Source organism: Haematobia irritans, chromosome 2 (assembly GCF_050003625.1).
Source record: "Haematobia irritans isolate KBUSLIRL chromosome 2, ASM5000362v1, whole genome shotgun sequence".
In the NCBI taxonomy this organism is placed as follows: Eukaryota; Metazoa; Arthropoda; class Insecta; order Diptera; family Muscidae; genus Haematobia; species Haematobia irritans.
Window position 1 is genome coordinate 137,527,619 of NC_134398.1, and position 26,172 is coordinate 137,553,790.

General features: G+C 33.8%; 1 protein-coding gene across 1 annotated transcript in view; it reads left to right on the top strand.

Annotated features, from left to right (window-relative positions):
* Positions 1-26,172, top strand: part of LOC142226290 (uncharacterized) — a 78,191-nt gene that overhangs the window by 35,085 nt on the left and 16,934 nt on the right. Inside the window, exon 3 of the mRNA XM_075296209.1 lies at positions 2,282-2,506. Coding sequence (XP_075152324.1) covers positions 2,296-2,506 — 211 coding nt within the window. The 5' untranslated portion in view covers positions 2,282-2,295. The remainder of the gene's footprint in view (positions 1-2,281; positions 2,507-26,172) is intronic.

A 26,172-nucleotide genomic window follows, 5' to 3' on the forward strand; every position in this document is an offset into this window, starting at 1 on the left:
CATACGATTTAGGGACAAAATTTACCCTAAAAACCACAGAGATATAAGTCAATATGTGGAAACATAACCGCCACTAAACTGAAAATTATGGGAACCAAGTAATACAACGATCCGTTAGAACATATTACCTTTAACTATGGGAAATATTACAGGTGCAATAGTAGTACGTAAACGGATGACAGATAGGGTGCTTAATGCCAGGTGAATAATACACTCGGACTAGCTTAAGCTCCCGGGAGCCACCGTGGTGCAATGGTAATCATGCCCGCCTTGCATACACAAGGTCGTGGGTTCGATTCCTGCTTCGACCGAACACCAAAAAGTTTTTCAGCGGTGGATTAACCCACCTCAGTAATGCTGGTGACATTTCTGAGGGTTTCAAAGCTTCTCTAAGTGGTTTCAATGCAATGTGGAATGCCGTTCGGACTCGGCTATAAAGAAGAGGTCCCTTGTCATTGAGCTTAACATGGAATCGGGCAGCACTCAGTGCTAAGAGTGAAGTTCACCAATGTGGTATCACAATGGACTTAATAGTCTAAGTGAGCCTGATACATCGGGCTGCCACCTAACCTAACCTAACAGGTCCGGTAGCCTTGCTGTGGCGCAGTAAGAGGAGGAATAAAACCAACGTATATATACGATTTAGGGACAAAATTTACCCTAAAAACTACGGAGATATAAGTCAATATGTGGAAACATAACCGCCAATAAACTGAGAATTATGGGAACCAACCCGAGTAAAAATTGAGAGATCTAATTTGATATGATTAGATATGAGTAGATCCGAAAAATGGTAAGATCTAATCATATCTAATTTTTATGGAAATAGATCTGATCAGATCTCAAAATTGGCCCAGATCTAATGTCTTAGATATTATTATATCTATCCCTATATGTAAGTAGATCTGGTGTCAGATCTCCCTATATATGGAATTACATATAATTATATCTAATTCTATATCATCATATCTGGGTGTATCTGCCTAGATCTGAAGCGGCCAATTTTGAGATATGATTATATCTATTTAGATCCACCAATTTTTACACGGGAAGTAATACAACGATCCGTTAGAGGGAATATTACAGGTGCAATAATAGTACGCAAACGGATGACAGAGAGGGTGCTTAACGCCAGGTGTGAATAATACACTCGGACTAGCTTAAGCTAAGGAAGGATAAGCTGAGGAGATCCGAAGTCTATGGTGTACCCATAGACTTCGGATCTTCTCAGGACTCAGTGCTGAGGAGATCCTGAGTCTATGGGTACACCATGATCAGGGAACCAGAAAAATTATACCTTACATAGTAACAATTGTTACCCAGTTGTGTCAGCCTAAGATAGCGAGGGCCTGTTCAGTAGGAATAGATTAAGCTGGGTATACTGGCAGCCCTTTATTTTAGCCGTATTCAGTCTACTCAATCGATTTTGATACCATAAAGAGGGCTGCCCGATTCTATGAAGATAACCCACCTCTCAAAAACTTTTTGGTATTTGGTCGAAACTGGGATTGAGTCCATGATGCAAGACGGTTATGGTAACCATTAGGTTAGGTGGCAGCCCGATGTATTAGGCTCACTTAGACTATTCAGTTTATTGTGATAAAAAAGTAACCATTGTATCACGGGATCTCAAGAATAAGTTGAACAAGAGACATATATGCATAAATATACAATATTTGCATCATGCAAAGGTAGGATTAATGATTACTCTGAACCCGGTATAATTGCGTCATATAACATAAGTACCCACACATACCAGATTAATGCCTAACAAAAAAAGCCTATAATCTGGTGGCACTAACTTCGGAGCTACAGGAGGTAAAATTAGAAATCCCAAGGCCCATAATGCCCACACGTTCTAAGGAATGAATGAGGATTACGGAGATCAAATTCAGGAAAATTTGAAGAAGTCTAATACAATGATCAGTAGGAAAAACGGACGTTATTTTATTAACGATATCGCAAAATATTGAAAACAACTTATAGTTGTTTTCAATATTTTAGAGCAGTGATACGAAGAGACTATTAAAGTGCTTCACTAGCCGAATTAATTAAACTAAATTTGCAATTTGAACAGCGTGTGTGTGTCAGGGAGGGAGGGAGAGAATATCCCTCTTCTTTTTCATCTTAACCTCAGTAAAATGTAGTGCTTGAATTTCATTCAAATATATTTTTTCTTACTAAGTTTTTATGAACTCCAAAAAGAAATATTTGTAATTTTCCTAAACGAATTATATTTGTGCAATTTCGGATAATGTTTATTTTAATTTTCTATTACCAGATCCCCTGACAGCAATGATTACCGATCGCAACAAATTGAATTTTGTTACGATACAATGGTTGTGGCTTTTATGTCTCATCTTGGTGGGTTGTGGTGGAACAGCGGCACTGGCTCATAATGCAGAGACGGCGGCGCAGCACAAACAGCCGCAACAGCAACAACAACTTCATCACCAACAGCTCCATGTTGTTGAGAGCAATGTACCAGTGCAACAAGATGTAACAGGTATGATGACGATTACGATGGAAATGTGATCAGAAAAAAAAAAACAATTTAACAATCATTATGACCAAGCACTCACTCACACAAACCACGGACCTGGTTACAAAACAAGCAAAAAAAACAAAACAAATTTCTTGTATTTTTATGACAATCAAATTGTACGAAATTATTTTGACAGAAAAAATCGCAAATTATAATGATGATCACGCCAATACTGACAACGATAATGATCAGTTTAAGTCCATTGACAATTCAAATCAAAAACATTTCGATTCGATTCATGAAAAAAAGACTCATAACTATTGTCAGTATCAAATCAATCAAAGAGGATAAAATAAAACTCATGAAAGCTACACATGAGTTTGAACTTTGTATTACGAAAAAACGTTTCATACTTGATAACCTAATAGTAGTATTTTTGATTGTGGTTGATGGTTTAAGTACCCATTAGATAATAATATAATGACATTTTAGCCACTCTAGGGCTACACTGAAAAAACAGTGAACCCACCAGGAAGAAAAATTTCGGTTAATTTTAGAAAATTTTGAATATTTGTAGAAAATTTTAACTAAACAGTATAACAAACGCTGGCATCACGCCGATGTCATAAAAATAAGTAAATATTTTTCGACAAATTCAAGAAAATTTATTAGACATAATTAAGTTTTTTCACTTGTTAAAGAAAATTTTGTAGTTTGAAGGAAAAAATTGGAGTTCAAAATTGCAAGAATGTCTTTAGTGACATACGAAGTTCATGATGAACGCATTTGTAATAAAATTTACAAATTTAAAGAATTATTGAACTATTTTGTGGAAAACATGCATTTAGTTAATCTTTATGCTTCAGTTGAGTATATTTTTTTCCTCGTGTTTAGTTAATTTAACTAACGTACACAAAAAATTATTACAGTAAAGAAAACTTTCTCCAAACATAATAATTCCATGAACTAAAATAAAGTTAAATTGGCTTTAGTGAAATAGAGAGTTCACTTTTTTTTGCGTGTAGGAGGAGAGTTATATCACATTTTACCAATAGTTAATCATGGCGTACACAGACTCCTGAATATAAAGAAATTTAAAGATACAACATAGTAAGATGTCAATAATTACTTGTGTTAACATAAATTGCCAACATTTTTTCAAATTCATTTATTTTCCAATAGTTTTAGCAGAAACTAAATAATTTTAATTCAATCCAGACCTATTAGCTGAATAGTTTTCTTTTGCTTAAGAAAAAAAATATGAACACCAGTGTTTTCACTCTACGGTTAATAGTAATAAATACAAAACTAAAATAAATTTAAATCATAGAAAGTGTTTTTTTTTGTGTTTTTTGTCTTTATTTAATAACATCAAATTAGACAAGGATTTCATCTTAATGTAATACAAGTGGAATTTTGTTGATTTACAGTAGCTAGCTAAATAATGGCAGATGATTGTTTAATCAGAAATAATTTTAATGTTTTAATAATTTTCTACAATCACCAGAAAGATTTCAGCAATGTGAATGACTTGGAATCTAAGACATACATAAGTGATGCATCTATTACAAAAAAAAAACTAAAACTAAAAAACAAGTTTACTTGGATCCAAAGAATTTGACCTTTTCTTAAGGATTTTGGTATTGACAAATATGCGCCTTCATTACAATATATACATTTTCTGGGGAACTATCTAGCTTTAAATCTACCCTGAAATATTGGGCTAATATAAAAGATTATGCAAACTAAATTTTAGGATGTGCAATCTATGGTATACAACAATAAAGACAAATTACTTTAAAATTTAAATTTAAAGAACCTAGATTTAATATTAGATAGCTGCCTAAAAATGTCTTTATTTAAAAAAAAGCACACGGATGAAAAAGACTGTTTTTCATATGTTTGGCTATAAACATTATATGTTTGGAACACAAATTTTTAAACCTAATTATACAATTATTTTTCGAGCTTTATGGACAGATATAGATTAAGGAACATGGTTAATAGAGCCATTGAAAAGAAAACGCCAGATACCAATCTATACACGCCTGGACTGTACATGTACATGTTTTGTGTTTTTAAACACAATATTTTTGAGTGCAAGCATATAATGTTCATAAACTAGCATAACATGTTTGGGACACATATATGTTAATATGTGAGAACATATTATGTTTGGGACATAAAATGTTTGTAAATATAATATGCTTGGATGCAAACATATATTAATTTAGAAATAGCCTATAAACATATATGTGTTTAGTAGCTTGGAGCGCTATTTAACAGGGAGCGATATTGAATTGCTTGTTATTACAAAATTAACATTTTATTTTTCCTTGGGCAATTGATCAGCTACTTCTTTGATCCTTACAAACTGTGTGGTCCGCTGTTCGAATCCCCGTCCGGCAAAAGGTAAAATTAAAATAAAAAAATCATAAAATTGAATAATTTCTTCTACAATGTTTGCATTACAGAAAAAGGTGCTAAGAACTAAAAAATCTCGTGGAAGTGAGAAAGATGTGGGCGAATATACAATTAGGCAGAAACAAAATTTTGAGCATTCATGTCGAAAACCTATGTTGTTAGCACCTATATTACCTGTTTATTTTCATAATTCATTATGATTGTAAATATATAAATAAATAAATAAATAAAATTTTGAGCACAATATTGTTTGGGAGAATTTTTTTAAGCATATAATATTTTTGGGTGCAAAATGCTTCCAAACATATTATATGTTCACATAATAACATATTGTTTTTTGGAAGACAACATTATTGAATTTGGATGCAAAAATACAAAATGTTTGGAACTTAGACTACCCAAACATATATTGTTTAGACTAATATGCTTTCAAACATATTATATATTGGAAGAGATCAAACATATAAATGTTTGGGCAATACCCAAAAATGTATATGCTTGAAGCAAAATATGTTTGGGAGTATATGTTACAGAAGCGATCTTTTGTGAGGGTGCAGCTGGCTAGAAATAAATACCAAAATCCTTAAGGGTAGATTACAATCTTTGAATTCAATTATTTTTTTTTTTTAGTGTAGATTTCATAAAATTAAGGTTAAGATACCAAACCCATTTATTCAATTTTCATTTTATTTTCCGGTATATTTATAAAGCTATTGATATACGAAAAAATGTAAGTTTAAAAATTTTACAGACGGGCGGAATTAGAATTAGATACCGAAGAAAGTGATTTTGATGGTTAAAATTTATACCCTTCACCACTACTGTGGTACAGGGTATAAGCTTGTGCATTTGTATGTAACGCCAAGAAGGAAAAGTCTGAGACCCATCGTTTAGTATACCGATCGTCTTAGAATTAAATTCTGAGTCGATTTAGCGATGTACAACTCGCAGTTTAAGTCCGATCGTCCTCAAATTTGTCACAGAGTTTTACATTGGCTAAAAGACAATTGATTTTGAAAAAATCGGTTCAGATTTAGATATTGCTGCCATATATATTTATCACCGACCTGGTCATAATTGACGTATTTGTCAACGTATTTTCTTAAAATTTCGTACAGCAAAATGGTTTACGGTTCCCGTAAAATGTGCAAAATATCAGCCAAATCGGTTCAGATTTAGATATATAGCTCCCATATATATCTTTCGTCCGATTTGCACTTATATGGCCACAAAAGCCAGAGTTTTGCCCTGATTTGATTAAAATTTTGCATAAGGAGTATGTTTAATAGTATCGTTAATTGTGTCAAATTTAGTTGAAATCGGTTGAGATTTAAATATAGCTCCCATATATATCTTTCGCCCGATTTGGACTAATATGACCACAGAGCCAAAAGTTTTACTCTGCTTTAAATGAAGTTTTGCGGAGGGAGTAGAATTAACATTCTAAATACGCTTGCTATATTTTGTTTAAATCGGCTCAGATTTAGATACAGCTCCCGAGTACATCTTTCGACCGATTTAGACTCATATACCATATACAGATATTTTTCGCCCGATTTTCCGTCATAGGACCACAGAGGTCAAAGTTGTAATCCGATTTACGTGAAATTTTGCACAGGGAGTAGAATTAACATAGTAACTATGCATGGGATTGAAATCGGTTTAGATTTCGATATAGCTTTCATATATATGTTTTTCCGATTTAGGCAAAATTGCCAAAATACCCACATTTTCCTTATAAAATCGCCACTGCTAAGTCGAAAACTTGTAAAAATGACTCAAATTTTCCTATTACTCTAATACACATCTATCGACCGACAAATCAGAAATACGCTTTTGCAAAGTTTCCTCAAATTTGGTTCAGATTTAAATGTTTCCCAAATTTTTTAGTAACATTGTGCTTCTCTAGAACTAAAATTTTAACCGGCTGATGTCCTGATTTAACTTTTAGTTCTAGAGATTTTGTAGAAGTAGAACAAATTGTCTCCAAATCGGTTAAAATATAAATATTTGTATATGGGACTGTAAACCTTCATGAAGGAATTGAGATGGTAACACAAATTTTGGTCTACAAAGTGGTGAAGGGTATAATATAGTAGGCCCCTCCCGACTTTAGACTTTACTTACTTGTGTTTTTTTTTTTTTGAAGTTAAGAAAACAAATTTTTGCTTTGATTTATTTGTACAAGAACACCTTTGATCTGTTTTAGATAAATGAGATCTGTTTTAGTACAAATTTAAATTTAAAGAACCTAGATTTAATATTAGATAGCTGCCTACAAATGTCTTTATTAAAAAAAAAAACAGCTGGCTAGAAATAAATACCAAATTCCTTAAGGGTAGATTACAATCTTTGAATTCAGGTAATTTTTTTTTTTTTGAGTGTAGACTTCATAAAATTAAGGTTAAGATACCAAACGCATTTATAGAATTTTCGTTTTATTTTTTCGGTATATTTACAAAGCTATTAACAAACGAAAAAATGTAAGTTTAAAAATTTTACAGACGGACGGAATTAGAATTAGTTACCGAAGAAAGTGATTTTGATGGTTAATATTTTTAATATAGTCGTTGTTTTGATCTCAGCTTAAAACCGTTGCGTTGACTAACCTACAAGAGTAGCTTAACCAACAGAGGAAAAGAATGTCTGTCAAATGTAATTGGGCAAAGCCCTATAGATTTTAAGATGGTTGAATGGAAGCACGATTAGGAATTACCACATTCCTAATCAGTATCCTCTACTTGCAGCAAAACTATTAACCAATCATCAGAATAAATTCGGGTTGTTCACTAAACCCAAAGTGAACCACACTTGAACCTTCCGATTTTTTTTAATATTAATTAAGCAATAAAAAACCAAGTAAGTAAAGTCTAAAGTCGGGAGGGGCCGATTTAATTATACCCTTCACCACTATGTACACCAAAATTTGTGTTATCAACTCAACTCCTTCAAATATGTTGGGACTTATTACGAAGGTTTATATTCCCATATACAAATAAAGGGTGTTACGGTCAAAATTTGGTCAAGGGAAAACGCGTGTAAATAGGTGAAATCGTTTATTTAAAAAATCAAATTAAATTTCTTTTTCAAGTTCAATTAGTATAAAATTCAGGAAAAATATTCAGTTAGGCTTTCGCTTTTCCAAATCCGAATTTCCGCTTGACACCTGCCATCAGATTTTGTACAGCTACCTTGTCCACCTTCTTCGCCGCAGAAAGCAAGTTTGCCTTGAACTGCTGCTCGTCCTTAGCAGTTTTATGGTCTTCTTTAGGTTCCGCTTGACAATAGCCCAGTATTTCTCAATTGGGCGGAGCTCTGGCGTGTTGGGAGGGTTCTTGTCCTTGGGAACCACCTGCACGTTGTTGGCGGCGTACCACTCCATGGCCTTTTTACCGTAATGGCAAGATGCCAAATCCGGCCAAAACAGTACGGAACAACCGTGTTTCTTCAGGAAAGGCAGCAGACGTTTCTTCAAACACTCTTTCACGTAAATTTCTTTGTTGACAGTCCCGGAAGCTATGAAAATGCTGCTTTTCAAGCCACAGGTACAGATGGCTTGCCAAACCAGATATTTCTTTGCGAACTTTGACAGTTTTATGTGCTTGAAAATATCTGCTACCTTTCCCCTTCCTTTTGCCGTATAAAACTCCTGTCCCGGAAGCTGCTTGCTTTGACGTAGGTTTCGTCGTCCATTACCACGCAGTCAAACTTCGTCAGCATCGTCGTATTTTGTTTATCATCGCGATTTGGAGTCACTACCTTCTTGTAAGTCGATAGTCCGGCTCGTTTTTTGGCTCGATGCACGGTTGTAGACAATACACCCAGCTTATTTGCGGCATCTCGGAGAGAGAGGTTAGGGTTTCGCTTGAAACTACCGCCAACTCTCTTTGTCGAAAACCGGCTTCCGGTTTTCGATTTCCCCCCGATCCAGACTTCCTGACTGTCGACAAACGTTCCCCAAACACTTTAATTACATTTGTAACGGTTGATTTGGCAACTTTTAGCGATTTTGCCAGCTTTGCGTGCGAGTAGCTCGGATTTTCGCGATGCGCGAGCAAAATTTTGATACGCTGCTCTTCTTGCTTGGACGGCATTTTGACAACTGAAGAGTGAATTCCAAAATCAAAATAGGAGCAACATTCTACACACACACCTTCAAAATGAGGGTTGTTCAGGTTTTTTAAATGCAAAATTGAAAGAAATACGTCAAGTTTATATTGACCAAATTTTGACCGTATTTATATATTTAAAAAATTATATATTATATCTAAATCTGAACCGCTTCAACGAAATTTTGCATGCATAGTTAGAATAATAATTCTGCTATCTCTGCAAAATTTCGCGTAAATGGGAGAATAACTTTAGCCTCCGTGGTCCTATGAGTGTAAATCGGCCGAATGAAATATATGTGAGCTATATCTAAATCTGAACCAGTTTCAATGTAATATGGCAAATTTAAATATACTATTAAATGTACTCCTTGTGCAAAATTTGAAGCAAATCAGTGCAAAACTCTGGTTTTTGAGGCCATATAAGACCACATCGGACGAAAGATATTAGGGAGCTATATCTAAATTTGAACCGATTTCAACTAAATTTGGCACACTTAATTATACTATTAAAAATATACTCCTTGTGCAAAATTTGAAGCAAATCAGGGCAAAACACGCACATTCACGAAATGAAAACCAGTACTCACGCACGTTTACGCACGTAATACTTTCAAAGACTCACGCACGATCCACGACAATTCACGTGATTCACGAGACTCACGACATTTTCCAAACGGAAATCAGCAAAGGTAGGTTAGGTTAGGTCAGATGGCAGCCCGAGGCTCACTTAGACTATTCACTCCATTGTGATGCCACATTGGTGAACTTCCCTCTTATCACTGAGTGCTACCCGATTCCACATTAAGCTCAATGACAAGGGACCTCCTTTTTATAGCCGAGTCCGAACGGCGTTCCACATTACAGTGAAACCACTTAGAGAAGCTTTGAAACCTTCAGAAATGTCACCAGCATTACTGAGGTGGGATAATCCACCGCTGAAAAACTTTTTGGTATTCGGTCGAAGCAGGAATCGAACCCACGACCTTGTGTATGCAAGACGGGCATGCTAACCATTGCACCACGGTGGCTCCCGTGCAAAGCAAAGGTAACAAAATTCAAAAATAGAATATAGTTCGAGAAATAAATTATTTTCAGGTAACATACGGGTATAAATTAAATCTTAATTTTTCTCGTGAGCGTGATTTTGCAGAAATTTTATTCACACACATTCACGCACGACATATTTATTTTAGTCCCATTCACGCACATTCACGAGATTTACTTTAGATTTTGTTTACGACTAACGTGATTCACGCGTGAATTTCATGTCACGCGCACATCTCCAATCAAAGCATCTTACAGTCTAAAGGACTTTGCCCAAATAAATTTGACAAACATACTTTTCCACTTTTGATTAAGCTACTATTGTAGTTTAGTCAACGTATGGTTTTAAGCTGCAATCAAACTAACAATAATGACTGAAGAAGAAAACCAACAAAAAACAAAAAAAATGGATAATAGCCATCACCCTTTAGTGCATACAACTCGTAGCACGGCTTTCAAAATCGACTATTTGATTTTGACCAACATTTCGCCCTCCGTCCTCATATAAAAATATGTCAAAACCCTACTTTTACCAAAGCGTTTCATTCAACATTCTTCGAAAATCTATGTATTTTGTTATAAGGAAAGTATGGTAAGTGTCCAAAAAGTTTCCTCTCCTCTGGCTGTGTACTTAAAATCCTATCTTATTTCAAAATTGCATTTTTTACAATTTTCAGTTCATAATTTGCGGTATGACAAAAATCCAAATTATTGTCTCTTTTTTGTGTGTGTGTGTTTTTTCTTTCAATATTATCAAAATGATTTGTAGTATTTTTTTTTTTTTTGCCACAAATAACTGCATTCAACATTTGTGGTCAATGTCAATTATTATCACATGGAGATGTTGACCATTATCATCATCATAATCATTGCTATGGTCACCCAGACCCCAAGCACCCGAGACATGACCATAGTCACTGGACATCATAACTGTCATCGAGTCCCACGTACAATTATCATGGACAGAGACCACAACTATTAGCAAATGCCATGGCTGCCGTCACTACTGGACTTACTCGTCACTCATCCGTATGGGGTAGTCAGTCTCCGTCATCTGCCTCTGAATTATATTTTTCTTTTATTTTAGTGCTCCAATGCTTGACCATTGCATTTTCTATGGTCATTGGATAGTTGATCCTTTTTTTTTTGGGTTGTGTGGATGAAAACTTTGTGGCTGTGATGTGAGTCGTGATAGGGTCGCACTTGGTGGCATTTTTTTCTATATGTCTACTCTGAAATGTTAACAGATCTGACTTCTATTGCCGCTACTACTGTGGTGGTTGTCTTGTTCCCTGTCATCTTAGTAAAGTGGCTGTTATGTTATGTTAGAGTTTATTTCAATTCCCATGACAATCAACTAAATGCAATCGTGTTGGAATATAAAGTGATTTTTTATTTGGTAGTGAATAACATGATGGATTGGGTGGAAAGGATAAAACATTAAAAAAACTGGCTTATGTTTAAAACAAATAAATTCGAAATTTATCGAACTGACTGTATAGCCAAATGATAATAAAGGATAGCTAAACTTGAACCTTCCCCTAAAGATGTTGGTATTGATTCCGAGCCAAAGATGGGGCTAAATGCTATCTAGCTTTAATTCTAGGCTCTTCAAACTTAAAATTAGGATACAGATCTCATTTATCGAATTGTTATTCTGTTTTTGCGATATGTTATCAAAGATATTCACATCCTTAAAAATCCAAAATTTGACATATACTTGAAAACAATTTTTTTTATGTTAGCCTGATATCAACTCAGGCTGGTTTCTCATCCAAATCACATACTTTACATATTATTATAGTTCTTTCGATTCGTTGTTGCAATAATGTAGTACCAAACCGAAATCGAAAAAATAAGATTAATGGATTGCAGCTATATTAGAAGATAATGCACAGTGGTGTTGAAAAAAATGGTTCAATTAGGGAGAAATGATTCTCGTATGTAATTTTCATAGGAAATTAACATATAAGACTCAAATTGAAGCCAATATTAAAAAAAAAAACAACAACAAAAAACAATGAAATTTTTTGACTTTATTCCAAAGTTTTAATATCTTTTTTTCTGTACTTTAAGGAAGGTTTGTTTTACTTCAAAGCCATGCGACATGTTAAAGACATTAAAGAAGGAACGCAAATTTAAAAGATTCGTGTCTTAAATTTAATGGAAGAAATTTTGTAAAATAATTTGTTCTTAATATTGAGTAAATTGCGTGTAATATAATTTATACTGAAAAAACAGTGAACCCACCAGGAAGAAAACTTTTGATTAATTTTAGAAAATTTTGAATATTTTTAGAAAATTTTAATTAAACAATATTACAAGCACTGGGAGCACGCCGATATCATAAAAATAAGTAAATATTTTTCGACAAATCCAAGAAAATTTATTAGACATAAATATTTTTTTTCACTTGTTACAGAAAATTTTGTAGTTTGAAGGAAAAACTTGGAGTTCAAAATTGCAAGAATGACTTTAGTGACATACGAAGTTCATGATGGACGCTTTTGTAGTGAAATTTACAAATTTAAAGAAATAATGAACTATTTTGTGAAAAATACGAATTTATTAAATCTTTATACTTAATTTGTGTATAATTTTTTCTGGTTTTTAGTTCATGTATATAACATACGCAAAAAATTATTAGAATAAAAGGAATTTTCTCCAAACATAATAATTGTATGGACTAAAATGTGGTTAAAATGGCTTTAGTGAAATAGAGAGTTCACTTTTTTTTTGAGTGTAGGTTCCGTAATCATTTACATTCAGTCAATATTTTTTTTGAATTTTTTTAAATTTGTATTTTTCACAAAATAGTTCATTATTTCTTTAAATTTGTAAATTTTACTACAAAAGCGTCCATCATGAACTTCGTATGCCACTAAAGACATTCTTGCAATTTTGAACTCCAAGTTTTTCCTTCAAACTACAAAATTTTCTGTAACAAGTGAAAAAAAATTATTTAAATTTAATATATATATATATATATATATATATATATATATATATATATATATATATATATATATATATATATATATATATATATATATATATATATATATATATATATATATATATATATATATATATATATATATATATATATATATATATATATATATATATATATATATATATATATATATATATATATATATATATATATATATATATTAAATTTAAATAATTTTTTTTCACTTGTTACAGAAAATTTTGTAGTTTGAATGAAAAACTTGGAGTTCAAAATTGCAAGAATGTCTTTAGTGGCATACGAAGTTCATGATGGACGCTTTTGTAGTAAAATTTACAAATGTAAAGAAATAATGAACTATTTTGTGAAAAATACAAATTTAGTAAATCTTTATGCCTAATTTGTATATATTTTTTCTGTTTTTTAGTTCATTTATATAACATACGCAAAAAATTATTAGAATGAAGGGAATTGTCTCCAAACATAATAATTGTATGGACTAAAATGTGGTTAAATTGGCTTTAGTGAAATAGAGAGTTCACTTTTTTTTGAGTGTAGGTTCCGTAATCATTTACATTAAGTCAATATTTTTTTCAATGCATGCACTGAAAAAAAGGCTCGAAATTCACGCAATGTTAAGGACAAAATTCTTTGCGTTCGTCCGTCCGTCGTCCGTCCGTCTGTTGAAATCACACTAACTTCCGAACGAAATAAGCTATCGGCTTGAAACTTGGCACAAGTAGTTGTTATTGATTTAGGTCGGATGGTATTGCAAATGGACCATATAGGACCACTTTTACTTACAGCCCTCATATAAACCGACCCCCAGATTTGGCTTGTGGAACCTCTTAGAGAAGCAAATTTCATCCGATCCGGTTAAAATTTGGTACGTGGTGTTTGTATATGGTCTGTAATAACCGTTCAAAACTTGGTCTATATCGGTCCATAATGATATATAGACCCCATATAAACCGACCCCCAGATTTGGCTTGCGGAGCCTCTTAGAGAAGCAAATTTCATCCGATCCGGTTAAAATTTGGTACGTATGTTAGTATATGGTCTAACAACCATTCAAAAATTGGTCTGTATCGGTCAATAATTATATATAGCCCCCATATAAACCGATCACTAGATTTGACCTCCGGAGACTCTTGGAGAAGCAAAATTCATCCGATTCGGTTAAAATTTGGTACATTGTGCTAGTATATGGCCGCTATCAACCATGTCAAACTTGATCCATATCGGCCTATAGTTATATATAACCCGTAGATAATCCGATCCCCAATCACACAAAATTTGATCCGTATCGGTTCATAATTGTATATAGCCCCATATAAAGCTTCCCCCATATTTCAATTCATGCAAAAATTCATATCGGTTCGAATTTATTTTTAGATTTCCCTATATACGAGTATACCGGTCAAAAACTGAATTATATACGTATTTAATCTGCTTTTCTTGTCTAATATATACCACGTATGGTCTAATTTACAATTTAGAAGACAGCGATGCCAATTTGGTGCTTTTAGCACCAAATTTAGTGCTTTTTGATTTCTAAAAAGCACCAAATTGCCTTTTTGGTGCCTTTTCAAAAAAACACCAACTTGGTGCTTTTTGCCATTTTCATTTAGTGCTTTTGGTGTTTTTTTTCATTTTGAACAGTATTAAGTTTAATTAATACAAAAATTTGGATAAGACTTTCAAGAGCTTAAGAAACTCAACTTTATTGCCAAATATAGAATTTGATTGTTATGAAGGTGGTATTGATTATTTTTTAATTAATATTGTTATTTAGGGTATTCTGTAGAAAAGTGTAGCGACTAGTGCCGAATTTTTTAACTTGATAAAGATGTCATTAAAAACGTTTGTACTAAATTCACAAAAGCACGCGCAACTGAAATAAACAATAAAGACATTACTGATCAAAATGAATTGGATGAAAGCTTTAAAACTGATCAAAGTGTATACTTGAATAGCCGTTCATAACTTCATAAAATTACAAATTCAATACACAAAAGTTCTATAATACAATTTTTTTTTTAGTAGACGATGTTAAGAAATTTTAAGATACTTTGCCATGGGTAAGTATTACCACAAGCCAAGTAATTCGATTGTCGATGACAGTCTTTAGTAGAAGTTTCTACATAATCCATGGTGAAGAGTACATAAGATTCGGCCTGGCCGAACTTACGGCCGTAGATACTTGTTTTTCATTAAATTTAGGACACAAATTTTGGAAGTTTGCGTCCCTCTGTTAAAGTAGTAAAAATAAAGAAAATATTTTTAATTTAAAGAAATCGTCTTTATATCAAATGTATATATTGAATCTTTAGATTTAAGATAAAAATATATAGGCTAAAGCGTATTTGAAGGATTTTGAATCTTTCGTTTAAAGTTTTTATGAAATTAAGAAAATATTTGGATCTTGGATCTTTGGATCCAAGATCCAAACTTTTTTGTTATACTTGTCAATATAGTTTGGAACCATCGGTATCGATATCTAAGTAACATTTCTTGCCAAGAGAGTGCCACGCTTCACCATTGGGAATTAGTGTTTTTTAAATATCTAGTCTTTTGACTAGTATTATCCAGTGCGGTTGGCTTATCTCTAGTATACAGTCAGTACATAATTACACCATTGTAAATTTCCTCGTCCTTCTTTAAATACCGAACTTGGAAACCACCGTGGTGCAATGGTTAGCATGTCCGCCTTGCATACACATGGTCGGGGGTTCGATTCCTGCTTCGACCAAACACCAAAAAAAAAGCTTGTAAAGCTGGTGACATTTCTTAGGGTTTCAAAGCTTCTCTAAGTGGTTTCACTGCAATGTGGAACGCCGTTCGGACTCGGCTATAAAAAGGAGATCCCTTGTCATTGAGCTTAACATGGAATCGGGCAGCACTCAGTGATAAGAGAGAAGTTCACCAATGTGGTATCACAATGGACTGAATAGTCTAAGTGAGCCCGATGTACCGGGCTGCCACCTAACCTAACCTAAATACCGAACTTATAGTCTAACAAGCTCCATGTAATATAATTCTGAGGTATTTTGTTAACAACTGACTTTTCAATGTCTCTGGAATAAGCATATTGACGGATTCGGAGTAATCATGAATCAATACTGGATTTAAGATACATCATCCTCTGCAAAGTGTTAATAAACTACTTTGAATATAAACCTTTTGAGGAAGAGAGGAACTTTAATCTCCCTCAATTTTCATGGAATAAACAATGATTTTGCATGACCTCCTAGTGCAAAATGTTATTTTTAGCACGACATTATCTGATTTCGACAACCATTTTATGTTTGGCGGGAACACAACATTTTTTGTGACAAAATTGTTGTTTTCTCCCCGTTGGAAAAAAACCATTTTGCTGTACACTGAAAAAAATATTTACGTGATACTAAAGATTACGCAACTTAAATTTTAGGACCCGCAATTTACAAAATATTGAGGACAAATTTCTTTAAAATAATGACATTTTAATTAAAATACAGCTTATAATCTTTGCTTCAAAATTTTTTTAAATACATTTAGGACACACAGTTTTAGAAATTTGCGTCCCTCCGTGAATGTCGTATGCCTTTGAAGTAAGGCAAATTTACCTTAAACTACATTTTTGATTTAAAGAAAGTGTCCTTAAATTAAAGAAAATATTGAATCTTTAGACTAAAGATGAAAACGCTTCACATATAGGCTAAGACTTATTCCCAGGATCTGACATCTTTGGTTTATAGTTTTTTTTTTTTTTTTGAACTAAGAAAACATTTTTTACTTTGAAGTATCCGTTATAATTTAGATTTGTAAACTGACATTTGTTTGTAGGCGAATTGTTTCATTAATATACCGCAAAAAAAGAATGGAAATTTGATAAATGAGATCTGTATTCTAATTTTAATTTTATTGATCCTAGACTTTAAGTGAGATAGGTCGCTAAGCGAGATAGGCTCGGAATCAATACAAAAATCCTTAAAGAAAGGTCAAAATCTTTCGATCCCAGTAAACTTTGTAAGAGTGTAAGATATGCTGTATATCTACCATCCTCTGAAGAGTGTTTTTCTTGGAATAAACAATAAGCTAATATAAAATGCTAATAGCTTTCTTAGACTGTTGATCCCATCTTCCACCCAGAGAAGTAATATTATCACCTAGAGCAAAATGTTATTTTTTGAAGGTGAACATATAACATGTTTGTCGCAAGTTTTAGAGGGAATCAACATATTTTATTGAAAAACCATTAGGGTTTTTTTGTTTTTGTATACCAACTTCACTAAAACGTCAACATTTGAAGTCTTGACATTTTGATGAATTGTCATCATAAAGAAACCTATGTACATCATGTTTCCAATTCAAAGTCGACTTTTGAATTTTTTCATTAGAGTTCGATTGGTCATTTTTGATTTTCAAAAAAAGAAAAAAAAACTATTTTAAATAAGTAAAATTTCGATTTTTGTCTATTTACTTTAGCCGTCCCTGTCGTTTCTGCAAGATTTCCGCATACCACATTATTCCTTAGGCCACCATTGTGGAAGAACTTTCCACTTTGACTTTACTCTAGGGCATGCTATTTTAAGTAAAATGGAAGGCTTTCGTAATACGCTCACCAACATCGTCGATGTCCTGTAAAGAGCTCAATCTACTTTTCTAACATTTGGCAAGAAGAAGGTATCCTTCAGTATATATACCCAGCAAAAAAATTGGATGTTGTTTCACAAACATCGATCCACAAACATTTCTTCCAAAGCGCATTGTGGGATCCCCCAATGATGGTATCACACCAATGTGGTATCACAATGGACTGAATAGTCTATGTGAGCCTGATACATCGGGCTGCCACCTAACCTAACCTATTCCCCAATGATTTTTTCCACTTCCGATGCGGTCAAACATTTCTTCTAAAGCGCATCTTGGGGTCCCCCAATAATTTTTTTCTATTTCCGGTGCAGTCCTTTTGGACAAGTATTAGAAAGTACGCAATTAGGCTTTTTTAAGTGCAAATTTAAGTTTTGTACAATTAAATTTCACAAAAAAATAGAAAATAAATAAAAATCGTAAAAAATAGAAAATGAATAAAATAGTAAATAATAATAATAATAATAATAATAATAATAATAATAATAATAATAATAATAATAATAATAATAATAATAATAATAATAATAATAATAATAATAATAATAATAATAATAATAATAATAATAATAATAATAATAATAATAATAATAATAATAATAATAATAATAATAATAATAATAATAATAATAATAATAATAATAATAATAATAATAATAATAATAATAATAATAATAATAATAATAATAATAATAATAATAATAATAATAAAATAAACAAAACGAATATACTTCCGTCCAATGACAAGCCCATTTAAAATTCATTGGAGATGAATCAAGTTTGCACTACTTCCGGATCACAGATTGGGGATCAAAACTACTTTTTTGGAAGCTCTTTTTTGCTGGGTAGCTAACTTAAAAGTGATGTGACGATGATCTATTTATATTCCCGTTTACATGGCTCTAACATTCAGCATAATATCGGCAAATATCAATTAACTTTCATAAATTTGTCTTTGATAGGAAATTCTCCAACCCAAAATTTAAAAATTCTTTAAAAGTATATAAACTGTCATTTGCATTAGCCAAACAAAACAAAAACCATAGCAAGTCAAATTATTAACGCAATCGGTCGGTTACATTTGTTTACACGATGCCCATGAACACAGCAGACAACCGGCATATTAACAAATCACCGGCTCAATAAAACTTGAAACTAGGCAAACAAGCTCATGAGGTAGAAGACCTAAAACATGAATCTCCTTCATGCAATCGCGACAGGAGTAGCCATACAAACCAATACAAAAATCAAAAAAACCATCAAAACTCCTATGTCAGTATCTGTATCGACGATAATAACTTAAGCATAAGATAATAACTGCATAACCTGGACTAACGAAATAAACAAATTATGCATCGATTGCCACATGAATCAATGAAGGAATCAATCGGTAAGGGGTACGGGATAAAAGCATCATGTGTGCGCAACTATCTACCGACTCTTGAACGTGGCTATATGGAAAACATCTTTCTCAAATCCCAACAAGATCATGAATCAAAAGTAGAAAAAAAAACTTAATAGTTTGTATGAAAAAAACTACTTAAATTTTGAATAAATTTTTGACAGGACGAATACCAACAAAAACTAACAAACCATAAACACTGCTGGCTGTATGTTGTATAGGGGTTGACAGAGAGGAAATCAGGGTTTCAACTTGATAACCAACAAAATATTTGATGGTCAATCACTCAAATTGAATGGCAGCATACATTGGCCACCATCAACTAACTGGTCGCTAGGAGTTTTATGCCCACTCAAACCATCACATATCACTCTTTATTTACCAGTCACTGGGAAAAAATATTTATGTCTATTTTCCCAGCCACCATTTACAGGGATTCAATTATTTAAGAGCATCTCACTGATAACAAGAACTGCCTAATTGAAAATGTTTCAAAAACAAAATATTTTGTGGAAAGCAGATTGGAATAAGTACAGACAAAAAAATAGTTCCTTCCTCCGAAACGGATTTTTGGGTTCTGCAAGTTTTTTGTTCTTTTTAAAGTTAGTTTTTAAGACAAATAAGTATTTGTTGTTCCCGGTACCACGTTTGAACTCAACAAACTTTGTTTAGGCCGAAAGAAAAAAAAATAGTGTTTTGGAAGGATAGGGTTTTAACATATTAAGATGTTGATACTGGAATAACCTGAGTAGAATATGAACATCACACGGGCAATCAAACGATATTGCATTACGAAAACTTTCAACATCCCACTTAAAGTACACTATAGAAAGCTATAGAAAGCTTTTCGCATTGCACTTGTTATAACAAGTCAAAGCCCTTTAATACTTCGAAAGGCTTTGACGTCTACAAGAGCAATCTGACAGGAGATGAGAAGAAATTTTTCACTGAGAAGGGCTCAACAAAATTCCTAGATTATAAAATGAACATCTCAAGTTTCCAGGCTAAGGAAGCATACACATAATTCTAGAAATCAGATTGCTCATCCACTGGGAATACCTATTGATAAGTAATTAACGGTGATATTGCTGTGTAACGCAACATAGTAATGCGCTATATTTTTATACCCTCCACCATAGGATGGGGGTATATTAACTTTGTCATTCCGTTTGTAACACATCGAAATATTGCTCTAAGACCCCATAAAGTATATATATTCTGGGTCGTGGTGAAATTCTGAGTCGATCTAAGCATGTCCGTCCGTCCGTCCGTCTGTCCGTCTGTCCGGCTGTCCGTCCGTCTGTGGAAATCACGCTAACTTCCGAACGAAACAAGCTATCGACTTGAAACTTGGCACAAGTAGTTGTTATTGATGTAGGTCGGATGGTATTGAAAATCGGCCATATCGGACCACGTTTACGTATAGCCCCCATATAAACCGATCCCCAAATTTGGCTTGGGGTGCCTCCTGGAGCAGCAAAATCCGGTCCGGTTGAAATTTGGTACCTGATGTTAGTATACGGCCTCTAACAACCATGCAAAAATTGGTCCATATCGGTCCATAATTATATATAGCTCCCATATAAACCGATCCCCAGATTTGACCTCCGGAGCCTCTTGGAGGAGCAAAATTCATCCGATCCGGTTAAAATTTAGTACGTGGTCTTAGTATACGGTCTCTAACACCCATGCAAAAATTGGTCCATGTCGGTCCATAATTATATATAGCCCCCATATAAACCGATCCCCAGATTTGACCTCCGGAGCCTCTTGGAGGGGAAAAATTCATCCGATCCGGTTGAAATGTGGTACCTGATGTTAGTATACGGTCTCTAACACCCATGCAAAAATTGGTCCATGTCGGTCCATAATTATATATAGCCCCCATATAAACCGATCCCCAGATTTGACCTCCGGAGCCTCTTGGAGGGGAAAAATTCATCCGATCCGGTTGAAATGTGGTACCTGATGTTAGTATACGGTCTCTAACAACCATGCAAAAATTGGTCCATATCGGTTCATAATTATATATAGCTCCCATATAAACCGATCCCCAGATTTGAACTCCGGAGCCTCTTGGAGGAGCAAAATTCATCCGATCCAATTGAAATTTAGTACGTGGTGTTAGTATACAGTCTCTAACAACCATGCAAAAATTGGTCCATATCGGTTCATAATTATATATAGCTCCCATATAAACCGATCCCCAGATTTGACCTCAGGAGCCTCTTGGAGGAGCGAAATTCATCCGATCCAGTTGAAATTTGGTACATGGTGTTAGTATATGGTATCTAACAAGCATGCAAAAATTGGTCCATATCGGTCCATAATTATATATAGCAAAAGTCATCCGATGCGGTTGAAATTTGGTACATTTTGTCAATATATGGCCTCTAACAGCCATGTAAAAATTGGTCAATATCGGTCTTTAGTTATATATAGCCGATGACTTATTACACAAAAATTGGTCCATATCGCCAAAAATAATCTACCAAAAGTTTATTTCCATAGAAAATTTTGTCAAATTTTATTACTATAGAAAGTTGTGTCAAAATTTCATTTCTATAGAAAGTTTTGTCAAACGTTTATTTCTATAGAATTGTTTGTCAAAATTTTATTTCCATAGAAAGTTTTGTCAAAATTTTATTTTTATAGAAAATTTTGTAAAAAAATTATTTCTGTAGAAAATTTTGTCAACATTTTATTTCTATACAAAATTTTGTCGACATTTTACTTCCATAGAAAATTTTGTCAACATTTTATTTCTATAGAAAATTTTGTCAAGTTTTTATTTCTATAGAAAATTTTGTCAAAATTTTATTTCTATAGAAAATTTTGTCAAGTTTTCATTTCTATAGAAAATTTTGTCAAATATTTATTTCTATAGAAAATTTTGTCAAAATTTTATTTCTATAGAAAATTTTGTCAAGTTTTCATTTCTATAGAAAATTTTGTCAAACTATATTATATACGTATTCATTCGGCCTTTTTTTTTTGTTTAATATATACCCCGTATGGGCTAACTTACAATTTAGAAGACAGTGTTAAAAAGTTTTACGATACCTTGCCATCGGCAAGTGTTATCGCAACCCAAGTAATTCGATTGTGGATGACAGCCTTTAGTAGAAGTTCCTACGCAATCCATGGTGGAGGGTACATAAGATTCGGCCTGGCCGAACTTACGGCCGTATATACTTGTTTTTATTTATTTATTTTTATACCCTCCACCATAGGAAGGGGGTATATTAACTTTGTCATTCCGTTTGTAACACATCGAAATATTGCTCTAAGACCCCATAAAGTATATATATTCTGGGTCGTGGTGAAATTCTGAGTCGATCTAAGCATGTCGGTCCGTCCGTCCGTCCGTCTGTTGAAATCACGCTAACTTCCGAACGAAACAAGCTATCGACTTGAAACTTGGCACAAGTAAAGGGTGATTTGTTAAGAGCTTGATAACTTTAAAAAAAAAAAACGCATAAAATTTGCAAAATCTCATCGGTTCTTTATTTGAAACGTTAGATTGGTCCATGACATTTACTTTTTGAAGATAATTTCATTTAAATGTTGACCGCGGCTGCGTCTTAGGTGGTCCATTCGGAAAGTCCAATTTTGGGCAACTTTTTCGAGCATTTCGGCCGGAATAGCCCGAATTTCTTCGGAAATGTTGTCTTCCAAAGCTGGAATAGTTGCTGGCTTATTTCTGTAGACTTTAGACTTGACGTAGCCCCACAAAAAATAGTCTAAAGGCGTCAAATCGCATGATCTTGGTGGCCAACTTACCGGTCCATTTCTTGAGATGAATTGTTCTCCGAAGTTTTCCCTCAAAATGGCCATAGAATCGCGAACTGTGTGGCATGTAGCGCCATCTTGTTGAAACCACATGTCAACCAAGTTCATTCTTCCATTTTTGGCAACAAAAAGTTTGTTAGCATCGAACGATAGCGATCGCCATTCACCGTAACGTTGCGTCCAACAGCATCTTTGAAAAAATACGGTCCAATGATTCCACCAGCGTACAAACCACACCAAACAGTGCATTTTTCGGGATGCATGGGCAGTTCTTGAACGGCTTCTGGTTGCTCTTCACTCCAAATGCGGCAATTTTGCTTATTTACGTAGCCATTCAACCAGAAATGAGCCTCATCGCTGAACAAAATTTGTAGATAAAAAAGCGGATTTTCTGCCACTGATTTTGGTAATAAAATTCAATGATTTGCAAGCGTTGCTCGTTAGTAAGTCTATTCATGATGAAATGTCAAAGCATACTGAGCATCTTTCTCTTTGACACCATGTCTGAAATCCCACGTGATCTGTCAAATACTAATGCATGAAAATCCTAACCTCAAAAGAATCACCCTTTAGTTGTTATTGATGTAGGTCGGATGGTATTTCAAATGGGCCATATCGGTCCACTTTTACGTATAGCCCCCATATAAACGGACCCCCAAATTTGGCTTGCCGATCCTCTAAGAGAAGAAAATTTCATCCGATCCGGCTGAAATTTGGTATATGGTCTCTAACAACCATGCAAAAATTGGTCCACATTGGTCTATATTTATATATATCCCTCATATAAACCGAGGCCTCGATTTGGCTTGCCGAGCCTCTAAGAGAAGCAAATTTCATCCGATCCGGCTGAAATTTGATACATGGTGTTGGTATATAGTCTCTAACAATCATGCAAAAATTGGTCCACATCGGTTCATAATTATATATAGCCCCCATATAAACCGATCCCCAGATTTGGCTTGCGGAGCCTCTAAGAGAAGCAAATTTCATCCGATCCGGCTGAAATTTTGTACATGGTCTTAGTATAGGGTCTCTAACAACCATGCAAAACTTAGTCCACATCGTTCCATAATTTTATATAGCCCCCATATAAACCGATCCCCAGATTTGATCTCCGTAGCCTCGTGGAAGAGTAAACTTCAACCGATTCGGTTGAAATTTGGTATGTGGTGTTAATATATGGCCTCAAACACCCATGCAAAAAGTGGTCGAAATCGGTCCATAATTATATATAGCCCCCATATAAACCGATCCCCAGATTTGACCTCCGGAGCCCCTTGGAAGAGCAAAATTCGATTCGGTTGAAATTTGGTACGTGATGTTAGTACATGATATTTAACAACCATGCCAAAAGTGGTCCATATCAGTCCATAATCATATATAGCCCCCATATAAACCGATCCCGAGATTTGGTTTTGGAGCCACATGGGGAAGCAAACTTCATCCGAGTCAGTTGAAATTTGGTATATTGTGCTAGTATATGGCCGTTAACAACCATGTCTATTGGTCTATAGTTATATATAGCCCTCAGATAAATCGATCCCCAATCACACAAAAATTGGTCTATATCAAATTCATAATTGTATGTAGCCCACATATAAGCGACCCCCATATTTCAATTCTGGCTCTCTACGTACCGTGCAAAAGCCCATGTCGATTCGTAATTATTTGTAGACTTACCTATACATACCTTTTTTGTCTAATATGTACCATGTATGGACTAACTCACAATTTAGAAAACGATGTTAAGAAGTTTTAAGATACCACAACCCAATTAATTCGATTGTTGGTGACAGTCTTTCGTAGAAGTTTCTACGCAATTCATGGTGGAGGGTACATAAGATTCGGTCTGGCCGAACTTACGGCCGTATATACTTGTTTTTTTTTTAATTTTATATTTTAAAGGCAAAAAAAACAGAAATATCAATCCAATTTTAGAATCAGTTTAGATTTGTTCGAATTAGCACGAATTATTACGAAATTTTCCTTAGCCCAACGATTTATTCTTTATTCCAAGTATGCTCAAAAATTTTATGAACTAAATGGCAATAGAAACAGAAGAAGTTTTTGTACACCTCTCAAAAATAGTAAGCGTGGTTAAAATGGGAATGAGATCTGGTGGCTGAGATTTTTTCTTTATTTTAGTTCAATTTTTTATTTTCGAGAAAGATGAATTTCGCTAAATTTAATTGAAAATCCAAAAAATGTCGGAAAATCTTCGTTAATTTAATGAGTCTCAATATTTGGAATATAATTTAGTTCAACTTTCGCATGAGATAGTTCATTTCTCCCATAATGTAGTTTACTGTTTTTTCTGTGGATAGTGCGAGAAATTTCCTTTTTAGGCCATTCTTGGTTGATGCATGCTGAGTGCGATGGTACTGTGTCCTGTTGGCATGTCCATGGTCTACGCCAGAAATGTTTATCTTCCTAGGGTTTCAATACAATTAGTTTGATCCCAAACTCGATTAATACGAGCGGGAGAGACCATCGGCCATTACGGAGGCCAAAACCGTTACCAACGCTTGAGTTCTTGTGACCAATCGAAGGTGTATATTTTCAGCTAACCTCTTTAGTAAGCAAGCTAGATCATTTTGTTTGTTCACACACTGGAATAGCTTTTGATTGTGGCAATTGTGATTTTTTGCTCCAAACAAATTGTTTACCAACCGAATGACTGTCGTAGCATACTACTCGCAGAGAAGGAATATGATCACCTCAAACATGAGTGTATTCAGTTAAGGTAACTACTGCCGAATAGTACTTGCAATCAATCTCTTCTTTAAAGTTAGTTCTCGCGATTTTAAGAATTTTTCCCCCACGCCCAGAACATACAATGATATTCTCATTGAAATAATTTTATTTCAATGTACATTCATCTACACGGTATACCCTTATATGATTATTGTAGGATATAAGAAATAAGTAAGATTAATATGCCGGCTAAAGTAATTTGCACGACAAACACGACAAACAGTGTGTGCTCAGATTTTTATTCAGATTTTATTCTTGTCTTTAATAGTCTATGATATCCAGTTTCATATACAAAACAATTTATTTCAAATATTAAAAAAGCTAATATTTGAAGTTTTAAGCTTTCTTTGGTCGAAAATGCACTGAAAACAATATTGTCGTGAGGCCAAAGATTTCATGTTCATAAAATACAAATCCGAATTTTGCTTAGCATAGAAGACACATTTCTCGGATATAAATTTTTTTTCTTTGTCCAAAAGTCTATAAACCTTTCAATGAAGTCGTGTTGTCCTCATAGTTAAGTGGTTCGCGTATCCCAAAAGGTAAGAAA